We start from the raw sequence: 12,184 nt of genomic DNA on the forward strand, positions 1-12,184 counted from the left end.
ACATGTGGCCCATATATATATATCCACCAAAACAAGATAAGATTGGGGTTGGGGATTTAGCTCAGTGGTAGAGCGCTTGCCTAGGAAGCGCAAGGCCCTGGGTTCGGGTCCCCAGCTCCGAAAAAAAAAGAACCAAAAAAAAAAAAAAAAAAAAAAACTAGATAAGATTGATGAAGCTAAAAAAATTCATGCTGAAAGGGACTGGATATAGATCTCTCCTGAGAGACACATCCAGAGCATGTCCAATACAGAGGTCAATGCTAGCAGCAAACCACCGAACTGAGAACAGGACCCCCTTGGGGGGAATTAGAGGAAGGATTGAAAGAGTTGAAGGAGCTTGCAACCCCATAAGAACAATGCCAACCAACCAGAGCTTCCAGGGACTAAACCACTACAGAAAGACTATACATGGACTGACCCAGGGCTCCAACTGAGTATGTAGCAGAGAATAGACTTGTTGGGGCACCAGTGGAAGGGGAAGCCCTTGGTCCTGCCAAGGTTGGACCCCCCAGTGCAGGGGAATATAGAGGGAGCAGTAAGGGGAATGTATGCAGGGAATACCTGTATGGGGGAAGGGGAGTGTAGGGAATAGGGGATTATGGACAGGAACCCAGGAAGGGGAATAACATTTGAAATATGTTATTGAAATATATATCTAATAAAAAATTTTTAAGAAAATAAAAAGAAAGAAATGACTATTCCAAGTTCAACATCGAGGCCAACCTTGGCTACGCAGCAAGTTCCAGGCCAACCTACGCTACATGAGATCCTGTCTCAACAAACAAAAAGAGAATTAATGACAAAATTGGTAATGTAGAATAGAAAAAAATATCAGTTGCCAGAGAAAAATGGCACTCTAGTGGGTGTGGTATATTTCAAGTATTTTCCCCTTAGCACACAAAACAGAAAATCCAGGATGTGTGGTTTTGTATCTTACTTTTTTCTCACTTACTACTGCTTTGAGGTCTCAAGTTTAAATGGGAGTCGCTCATCAGACATTGAGACGGATTCCAGAAAGTCTGCTGAGAAAGACTGGCAGCCCACTATCTATCACATCTTAAATGAAACAGAACAAAACAAAAACAACAACGATGATGATATATGTGCAGAGGCCAGCAATTGGTCTCCACTTTACTTTTTGAGTCGGAGTCTCTCATTGAACCTGAACTCACTGACTCAGCTAGACCTGCTGGTCACTAAGCCCCAGGGGTCCTCGGGCTCTTCAGTGCGGGGGACTGCAGGCCCCCCGGGTATTCCTGTGAATACTGCGGCTCTGATTCAGGTCCCTATGGCAGCTGACTTACACTTCTCCTACTTTAACTGCTATCAGCTATGGCCGAAACACCCTTGCTTGCAAGTGTGCCCGGGTCTAGTGGGCTTTTGAGCAGGACAGCATTACCTGAGTTTCAGCTGTGATCGCACCTCTCCAAATGCCAACTGGAGCAGTTCATTATAACAGGCCATGACGTTGGGGTTTTCTATATACCTCTATAAACAGAAAGGGCAGCTTTGTAGATAAAGAAGCACCTTTGATGTATGCCGCAAAAGAAATTCTAAACAAGCCTTTCAATTTGGCTACTGAAAATTTAAAACTACTTCATAGTCATTAACGTACAACAGAGGATAAGAGATCAAAGTTAAATGCACCAAATTAGCTTGAAAATTAGAAACACTAAGGTTCCATGGTTACACTATGTAGAAAGTAAATGTATTAACCAGTCTTGCTGATAGGATTTTCAAGGAGTTTCTCAAATAGTAAGACAAGCTCCCTGTACACGGAAGCACATTATACTTCTGCTTACATCTGTGGCTCCAGAAGGGAACTCCTACTTGAGTAACATTTTGCACTAACAACCGAAGGAACTGACTGGTACTCATTCTCCACATCAAGGTACCAGGAGAAGGCATGGTGTTCGCCCAGTGTCTCTTACTGTTGTGGATATTAAGTGTTCTATATGGCAACTTTTATGTCATTGAAAAATCCCACAACAAGACAGACTGCACAGTTACAAGAAATAGAATCCATTCTACCATCAAATAATGTAGCTCATTACGGTATCTTAGAAGTCACTATGTTGTCACATACCCACAGGTCTGAGGGTACCCACAGAGCCTGCACAACTCCCTTACAGAAAATGGCCCAGCATTTACATATAAATGATGCTATCTTCCTGTATACATTAATGACCTCTAGAATACTTACACTACCAAACACAAGGTAAATGCTATACAAACAGCTGTCATACTGTATTATTTTGGAAACAGTAACAAGAAAAAGTCTATACATATTCATGTACGGAATGTTTTCCTGACTACTTCGAGTCCAAAATACAGTCTACTGGTATAGAACTGGCTAACAGGGGACTCACGGCTAGAAGTCCAACTATAGTTTCATTCTGACAAAAGACACTCATGAGCAGATTCACTCCTGTTTCTGAAAGAGTTCTTTGCTTTTACCTGCACAGTTAATGCACAGTAACTCTGACTAAAACTGAGCTCTTAGACCACTGTACCAATCCCGGTCAGTTCAGTATAGGGCATGGGCTGCTTGAGGAGGTCTCTCTGCCGGCAAGGTGAAGGCAGATGTGCATGATTTGTGTCTTGTCTGAGTGACAAGCAATCTAGGACATGCCAGTTAAAAGCTGTGCATTAAGAGTGTCCTAATGAGACTCTTTCTGAGCTTGCCCCCTCACTTATACATGAAAAGCAATGCTGTTCCCACCTACCACAGACCTCCGTAAGAACAGGAAGAAGCATTCTGCCTCCAAACTGCTACAGGAATGAAAACATCAGGTAGTGGGGCTAAAGTGTTGGCTTGATGGTTAAGAGCACTGGCTACTCTTCCGGACGATCCAATTTCAATTGCTAACACCTACAAGGTGGCTAACACCCATCTGTAAGTTCCAGGGAATCTGACACCCCCTTTCTGCTCTGATGGCACCAAGTACATACACGGTGCACAGACACGTATGCGGGCATAACAAAGAGATAGAAATTGTTTAAAAAGAAAAGAAAGCTAATGCTACCGTAGTGGGGAAGGGGCAAGGACTGAGGTCAGGGACACAGTAGGGCTGCATGCCTATAGGCCAAGCCCTTCTCACCCGGAGATCAGGGATGTCTCTCCTAGCTCTCACCTCCTGGCAGATGCTGAGCATAGACCTTCTGCCCATGGCAGCCAGGACTTCAGGGAACACCCAAGATGGCTGCCCATACATACAGGTGCCTACAAGTGACTAGCCAGGGACAGCAAGAGGGTATTTCTGGGTACAGTGCTCATGCTGCTCCACCAGATGGGGTGGAGGCCTTGAGACAAACAAGGATCACCAACTGCTCTGCCAGTGAGACCTTGGAACAACTCTCACTGAGGAGAAAACTGAGCTCTCAGACCACTGTCTACCAATCCCAGTCAGATCAATATGGGGCAGAGACAGAAATCATGTCTGTTTATCCACTGCAATAAATAGCCTACCACAGAGCCAGATTTTTCACTGGGTGGATGTTACATGGCTACCAAGCCGTTTTTCCCTCAACTATTTACTCAGCGCTGGGGTTACAGGTGGGTGCCGTGCCCCCCATCGTCTCCCTACGCCTTCTGATTTTGTGTTTCAGTGCTGGGATCAAACCCAAGGCCTTCTACATCCTAAGCAAGTGTTCGCCCGCTCACTACACCCAACTCCCATAGCCATCCACAATCAGCAGGCTGAAATCCTGAGAAGCCTTGGGCTTTATGGAGGAAGTAGAGGGGAGGCCCCAGCACGTGGGCTGCCTCTCCAGAATCACTGGACTGACTTCATAACTTCAAGCTGACATAAAGGCACTGTAATGTGATTTGTAAGGAGCATGGCAGTACAGGCTGTTTACTGCTCTGGCAGGCACAGCTTTGAGGCTAAGGAAATGAAGGTTACAGATTAGACTATCAGATTTCAAAGTCAAAACAAAGTGTGACACAGAACAGAAGCAATTTTTTTCTTCAAATAATTCAAATGTTTTGCTGGACACTGAACTGAGGTAAAACTTTCTCACACTGAATTACACGGTACATCAAAGAAGTAGGTACATACCCGCGTGAAGCCAGCGGCAAGGAAGGGCATTAAAGACACCTCTTCTTTGTCCACCCTTCAGAGGAAGACGGTAAGGATTAGGCAGTGTTCACTAATCTCCACAGTCAACAGTCACAGAACAGGCACTTTCACATAAGTTAGACATATGCCTACGAAGTGTAAAATTATTTCCTCTCTCAATTTAGCATTTGGTCTTTTGGCAGGATATTTTTTATAACTGGTTTAGTGGGGATAGGGACTTGCTAGTGACTCAGGCTGGCCACAAACTCTTAGGCTCAAGCCACCAGTCCTTTTCCTGGGCCTCCTGAATACTGGGCTGCAGGTTCCTGGTGTTGTGCCTAGGTATCTTAATACTTTAAATACAAAGGTTATGTTAACAACTGAATAGTGTCCAGGTATATATTTAATATATAACTCTCTCTTATTGAAACTATTAAATTCTCTCTTCCATGCCAAAAAGGCTAAAGGGCACAGAAGCTGTCTGTCTATATATACTGACTAGAAAGCATGCATATTTAAGGATTTGCTCTCTTGCGTCTATAGCCTCCTCTCCTTGCTCTAAGTTGAGAAGATTTTATATGTCACTCAAACCCTTACAGTTACCTGAACTAAAGGCCCTACAAAGACTCCTCTTCACAACCTTCACTCTTAAGAGAATGGAATTTTCTTAATAGCTTGTCTGCAAATAGCAGTTCAAAGTCAGAAAACTAAACCTGAGAGCTGAACTCCCTCCCTGAGGTCAAAGAAGAAAAATAAAGTGCTAAGCAGTAATGAAAGTCAGACTTCACGGGCTCTCCGGTCACAGGCAAGCCCTTATTTTGCCATCTGTTGATAACACTGCATTGATATATAAATTTCAACATTAAAAAAATGTTTACCTGCGTACTACGCCAACAATAACTGTGTTTTCTGATAATTTTGATGATCTGATAGACCTTAAAAAGACAAAGTTTTAAATAAATATAAAAAACAAATTAAATAATTAAAAATAAATATATTTTCATAGCTTTAACCGTACAATTTGAGTTGGGGAGGGAAACAGAAGAAGGGCTCCCTTCACACTGTGGACTCACTGTCTTGGCTACTTGATCATCTCAGGGGAAAACTCCTGGTCAGTGGACTGTAATAACCATGAAACTATTGTGCACAAAGCAAACAGCTAAGGAGGCACTTCATGCATTAACCCAGGGACGCTCTCCTCTACACTGTCCTTACTAGAAAGGGGCCACAATCACTTGTCTCCTCCCATGGAAGGAATTGTAAGCTTCTCCTGCCTGTGCAGACTGTGGGGGTCAGGATGACCAGGAGTCAAAGAATGTAGAATTCTTTTTAAAAATTTTTTTCCTTAATTATTTACTCATTTGCTTTATATCCCAATCTCAGCCCCCTTCCTCCTCTCTTCCCAGACCCCAGTCTCCCTCCCCACTCCCCCTATTCTCCTCTAAGAAAGGAAGGGTCCTCCATGGTACCAACCTGTCTTGGCACATCAAGCTAGGTGCATCCTTTCCCACTGAGGTCAGACAAGCCAGCCCAGCTAGGGGAAAGGGATCTAAAGGCAGGTAACAGAGTCAGAGCCCCCACTCCAAGGGGAGTCTTGTGGAAGAGTGGGAGGAAGGATTGAAGGAGTCGGAAGAGTCAAGGACACCACAAGAAGATCTTCAGAGTCAACTAACCTGGGCCCATGGGAGCTCACAGCGATTGAACCACCAACCAAAGAGCATGCATGGGCTGGACACAGGCCCCCTACACATATGTGACAGATGTCTCCATGAGGGTCCCCTAACAAGAATGAAGAATTCTAAGGTAAACTGGAGGCAAAATCGCAACACCACAAAACTAAGTCCAGGAAATACAAGATACTGTTGTCAGTCACAATGACGAGAGTTGCCACTTGTGATTAAAGGTTAAGGTGGCTTGGTGAGGAAGAGTATGAGACGCTGCTTCATTGACATCAAGGAGTATGAGGCTCTCCACCCAACCTGGAACACAGCCCTTTAGGGGAAGCAGCTATACAGACCATGCGTGATGACAGCCTAGCCAAGAGAGCAGAGGAGTAGCAGAAGGAAAGGAACACTCTGCTGGAGGCAGACCACAGCTCTGAACTCGCCTTTCACTGAGAAGAAGGGGGAGGCATCTAAGACCCACCAACTGGAAGAAGAGAGGGCTTGATGAGAATGGTGAAGAACGCCATATTCAGACTGTCCGAGCTACAAGAGAGTCACACTGCCCTCCTGGAGGATGATGTGTTCGGGATGGGACAGAACCAGCCAAGGCTGACTACATGACTTCAGCTCTATTTTAAAAAAAAAAAATGTCGAGCCACTTCTGATTCACAGAGCACAACACATTATTTGAGTGGCTACTTCCCAATTTCTCAAAGACGGAGCATAACACAACTACTCGGGATGTCTATGAGGGAATTACCATTTACAGTGGGTGTGTTGATCCTCGCAAACTTTCCTGTAAAAAGCCAGAGAGTATTTTAAGATTTGCAGGCTTTATGTATCCATGTGCTTTCTGTCCCAATTAACTACTTAATGGTTAGCTTTAATTGCCAACTCACCACACCCACAATGTCGGAAAGAGAATTTATCAATAGGAGGTTGTCTGCACTCTGGTGACCTAGACTTGTCTGTGCGGGATTGTCTTAACTAAGTGCTGAGCACAAAGCAAGCAAGTGAGCATACAAGTATACATTAATTTTTCTCTGCTCTGACTGTGGGTGTAATATATCTAGTTGTTTCGAGTTCCTGTCACCTTGACTTCACCAAGTGATGGGTTATAACATGGAATTGTGAGATAAAATAAACCCTTTCTCCACTAAATTTCTATTGTCAGAATATTTTATCGCAGCAACAGAAATGAAACTAAAACAATACCCTACCCTTGGGGCAGGAATGTGATCACAGCATAGGTAGAACCGTTATCCTTTGCCCACCCTTACCTTGGGGCATGCAGACTGCAGTGTCTGTGGGTCAGAGGCTGTGACTCACGAGTTCTCAGTGAGATGCTCAAAATGAAAAGCAGCTCCAGGGCCCAGCTAACCTCTCATGGGCACACAGCTCTTCCTGTCCTTCTTCCCCACAGGAGCCAACTTAAAGGACACTGTAGAGCTCTACTGGGAAGACTTTCCACATAGGTCACTGCAGGGCTTGCAGGGTAGGTGTCCAACCTTGGTCTTCCAGTCTGGAGAAGACCAGACTCAGTTTCTGGAGAGCAAGGCCAAGGGAGGGTTACCGAGGGCCAGATGGGTCAGTGGTGCAGCAGACCCTCATCTGTACGAAGCCAATGCACTCCTGGTAACAAAACCCATGCTGACTCTAATCTCAGGGGTGGAGAAAGAGCACAGACTCTCGCATCTGTTCCTGTGACTCTAGGGACACTGCACTGTTCTTACAGGTTCCCATCATGCCCTTCATCATAATAGCAGTGGAGAGGGAAAGGGAGACTTAAGTTTCTAGCCAGCCACTTCAAAGACATTCTCAGTATTTTAGTGGGGAAATAGTTACAGTAAGTAGGAGCTATGCAAGTGATATATAAGGGAGAGTTCTGGACAACCTGCCCATCACTGGAGGAAACAAACAATGGGCTCTGTGTCAATGAAGAAGCAGGAGAGGGAACGTGTCCATCTAGCCATAAGCCTATCAAAGCAGTGCTAAACTGTATGTGAGGATAGAAGTAAACATTTCCTTTAGGAAAACCAACAACTGCTAGAAATCAGAATGAATGCCAGGCACAGAACCTGGCAGGAAAAACAATGGCCTTAAAAACTAATATTCTTGCTTAAAAACCATGGAACCAGGAGAGAAATGACACGGTCAAAATGGACACCAGGGAGACACATTTCAAAGTCAGGAGACTCTTAAAGACCGAGAAAACTGGGGCATTCTCAGAACTACTTTTGACTACACATGATAGAAACCCTCCTGTCAGGCCTGGTGGTGCACATCTTTAATCCCAGCACTTGGGAGGCAGAGGCAGGTGGATCTTTGTGAGTTCAAGTCCAGTCTGGTGTACAGAGCAAGTTCCAGTACCACCAGGACTTTGTAGAAAGATCCTGCCTCAAAGTAGGTAGGTAGACAGACAGACAGATGCGTGCACACACTCAGATAAAATGTATTCCTGTCTCACACAGGAATCTAAGACATGCAGAGAGCACTCAGAGCTGCTGTGGTACTCTGCAGAACCAGGAACCTGGATTTTCAATGTGTACTTCTCTATTATTGTCTAAAGAAGGTTTAGTCTTTGTGGTTTAAGATTATCTGAATGTTAGCTATAGTGTCCACATTCTAGACATCAGGAAAAACAGCATGACCCTCTCACAAGGATACTTTCTAGAAAACACATGATAGTTCCAATAGATAGCTACAAGGAAAGCTAATGCAGACAACATACTTTTTAGGTGGCTACATGCCCTGTGAAGTAGCAGAGAATTAGAACCAGGAATGTGTGCAGGGGAAACTACCAGTCTCTAGTCACACTCGAGAACTCCAAATGATTCTGATGCTGGTCTCAGCATTAACACTGAAGAGAAGATTACCTGGTAAAGGTTCACAGTGATCTTGATCTTCAGACCAAGGTGAATCAAGGAATGGTCTGAATGTCTGACACTGTCCTTTTTTTCTTTTGTGAGGGGAGGAACATGATTCTGTTTGTGGGTTGTGTGTAGTCCCAGCCCGATGTTGGGGTCATTCTCAGTCACTCTCCACTTTATCCACTGAGGCAAGGCCTCTCTTGAACCTGAAGCTCTCTGCTTCAGCTTCTCTAGATGACCAGCTTGTCCCAGGGATCCCGTCGCTGCTGCCCTCACAGACTGGAATCAAGGTGGGCCATACATGCTCAGCATTGACACAGGCTCTGGGGATCTGAACTTGGTGTTCATGCTTGCACAGTGACCTCTGTACCCACTGAGCCATTACCCTATCCTGAGTTCACTTTTGCTTCTGGACCCATGTGGATTTAATTCTGCTAGAGCAGTGGTTCTCAACCTTCCTAATGCTGCGACCCTTTAGTACAGTTCCTCATGCTGTGGAGACCCTGAACCATACATAAAATTATTTTCAATGTACCATTATGAATCATAATGTAAACATCTGTGGTTTATGATGGCTTAGTGACCCCTGTGAATGAGTTGTTTGACACACACAACCCCAAAGAGGTCTTGACCTACAGCTGAGAACTGCTGTACTAGAGCATGCCAGGTTTCTACCAGGGCATTTCTCCTGCCTGCCTCCCTTCAGGAGATCCTCCCTTCCGTTATGCAGCTATGCTCCTATGGCACCAAGGAGCATTCCTCACCTCTTCTGAGCACACTAAACTTATGTCTTCTAGAATGTTCTGCAGCTTTTCATAAAAAGAAACACTATTCAGAGCTAAGGTTGGCAAAGCGTTTGCCTCAAAAAAAAAAAAAAAAAAAAAAAAAAAAAAAAGAGTACCTAAGCTCAGATCCTCAGGACCCATGCAAAAGTCTGGAGCAGCAGTGCATGTCTACAGCCCCAGCACTCGGGAGGAGGGTATGGAGTTTGATGGCCAACAAGACTAGTCTAACGGATAAGCTCCGGACCAGTTAAAACCCTGCCTTAAAAATACGGTGAGCAGGGGTTGGGGATTTAGCTCAGTGGTAGAGCGCTTGCCTAGGAAGGGTTCTGTCCCCAGCTCAAAAAAAAAAAAAAATACGGTGAGCAGTGTTCAAGTACAATCAATCCCTGTGTCAGCCTCTGGCCTATACACACACACACAGACACACACACACTCGCACACATACTCGCAAACACACAGACACACACACACACACACACACAGACACACACACACACAGACACACACACACGCACTCATACGCACACATAATCGCAAACACACAGACACACACACACAGACACACACACACGCGCGCGCACACACACACACACAGACACACACACACACACACACACACATACACACACACACTAGTGCTATTCTTTCTGTGTCATTATGTTGATGCAGCTTTTATAGCCTGCACCCTTCTTCATCCTGTCACTCACCCTTGAATGGAAGTGACTTTATCCAGGTAGCTGACAGACAGCCATCAGCTTCCTTAGCTTGCTTCACTGAACCCCGGGTGTCAGAATCACCTTCCTCTCAGGTCAACAGGCTTGGCAACTGTCAGCAGCAGTGTGTCTGCTGCAGGACACCTGGCTTGCTCTCTCTAGTTCTCAAACCACACATAGAATCATGGCTTGCTGTACTGCAACTGCACAGTGTGAAGCACTGTTTTCACTCTGTCCCTTCTTTCAACATGGTTGGGAAGCCACACTGACCAGCCTGTCTTGAGGGGGCATCAGGATTGGAGCACATGCCTCTGACAAGCTCCCAGAAGCCTTGCCACTCTCCAGGGCAGCACCACGTTTCTTTGATGAGCAAACCCAGCATCCCAAGTATAGCGGAAGCAGTGGGAGAGAGGGAAAGCTCCTCACTGCCTCCCTTCCTGAGTACTGTAGTTGCAGACTTGTGTATGCTGAACACCGTGTAGACACAGATCCTGAGTAGTCTCTACAACACAGCAGAGGCGGTAACGGAGGCTCACTAAGTAGCTTAGACTAGGCTCAAAATTCTGAATCTCTTCCTCTACCTCCTACATGGAGGATTAGAGGCATGTACTATCTATCATGCCCAGAGTATCAGTATCTTAACTACCCAGAGTAGAGTCCAAAGACTGGCTCAGCACACTAGGCCTTTGCATCTGGCTCATCTGAGGCCCAGACCTGCCTTGAGCCACCCTACAGCTGTCTGAACAGCAGTGAGCACCAGTAGAGGGGCCTAGGCACCCTGGTGCTCTCCCTTATGCTGCCCGTCCTTCACACCATTCTTTTCAAAACTTCTGCCCACCCTCACTATTCAGCTCAAAAGTGCTCTCTCAAGCCCCCTTTCCCTCCTTAATCTCTTCTTGTGAACTCACCTGCCTGTCTCTGTATGGCTTGACTATGTGTCCTCCAAAATCTATGAGTTGCCAATGTGACAGTGTCAAGAACCAAACACTTAATGGCCTTAAGAACTTCGGCCATTCAGGCTGCTCTCCAGTGAATAAGATTAAGGTCATTTTAAAGGAGATTTCACATAGCCAGAGGAAGCGGCCAGACAACTGAACCTATTAGTACCTTTACCCTGGTTTTCTTAGTCTTGACAACTATGAAAAAACATTTTTGTTCTGTGTGTGTGTGTGTGTGTGTGTGTGTGTGTGTGTGTGTGTGTGTGTGTGTGTGTGTCTTGTGAGTATGTGCCATGCATGTATAGGTGACAGTGGAGCCAGGAGAAAGATTGGGATTCCCAACCCCATCCCCCAGCTAAAGTTACACACACCTTTAATCCCAGCACTTAGGAGGCAGAAGCAGGCAGATCCCTGTGAGTTTGAGGCCAGCCTGGTCTGCAGAGTGAGTTCCAGGACAGATAGGGCTACATAGTGAGACCCTGTCTCTGGTGGGGCGGGGATGAGGGAGCTTTGTGGGCAGTTGTTGACTGGGGTGACAGTGGGCTGGCTTGGGTTTGGAGACTTGGACTCAGGTCCTCTGGAAGAGCAACAGGTGCTATTAGCCACTGAGCCATCTTTCCAGCTGCCTAATTTCTGTTCTTTATCAATTATCTAGTCTCAAGCTTTATGTTATAGTTACAGGAAACAAAGATATTCTATGTATGAATTACTTTCCTTGTGCTATGACCAATTACCTGATAAAAACAACTTCAGGGAAAGTGGTTGGTTCATTTATATTGATAGTTCGTTCAGAAGATGCAGTCCATCATGGTAGGGAAGGCTCGTGGCAGGAGCACGCACAGCTATGACAAAGGGAGCTTACACCTTGCAAATCAGGAAACAGAGAGGAGAAATTCTGGAGCTCAGTGGCTCTTCCTTTCCCCTTTTACTTACTCCAGGACTCCAATCATGGCATGGAACCACTCACACTCAGAGTGTGCCTTACCCCTCTCAATTGATCCTCTTTGGAAATGCCCACAGAGGGATTCACAGAGGTATGCCTTCAGCATGCCTTAATCAGGTCAGTCTGAAATCTGACATCACACTCTACAACTAGAGCATCCGTCCCTTGGAGGCAGGACGCATGCTCTGTTCATCCATACGGCTATAGTAT

The 12,184-nt window shown here is 45.5% G+C and overlaps 1 protein-coding gene across 1 annotated transcript in view; it reads right to left on the bottom strand.

Annotated features, from left to right (window-relative positions):
- Pde8a (phosphodiesterase 8A) overlaps positions 1 to 12,184 on the bottom strand; it is a 122,706-nt gene that overhangs the window by 40,954 nt on the left and 69,568 nt on the right. Inside the window, exons 5-7 of the mRNA XM_032895106.1 lie at positions 4,940 to 4,996; positions 4,062 to 4,116; positions 1,400 to 1,488 (exon numbers count right to left, since the gene is read on the bottom strand). Of these exons, the coding sequence (XP_032750997.1) occupies positions 1,400 to 1,488; positions 4,062 to 4,116; positions 4,940 to 4,996 (201 nt within the window). The remainder of the gene's footprint in view (positions 1 to 1,399; positions 1,489 to 4,061; positions 4,117 to 4,939; positions 4,997 to 12,184) is intronic.

This window comes from Rattus rattus, chromosome 2 (genome assembly GCF_011064425.1).
Source record: "Rattus rattus isolate New Zealand chromosome 2, Rrattus_CSIRO_v1, whole genome shotgun sequence".
NCBI classification, from domain to species: Eukaryota; Metazoa; Chordata; class Mammalia; order Rodentia; family Muridae; genus Rattus; species Rattus rattus.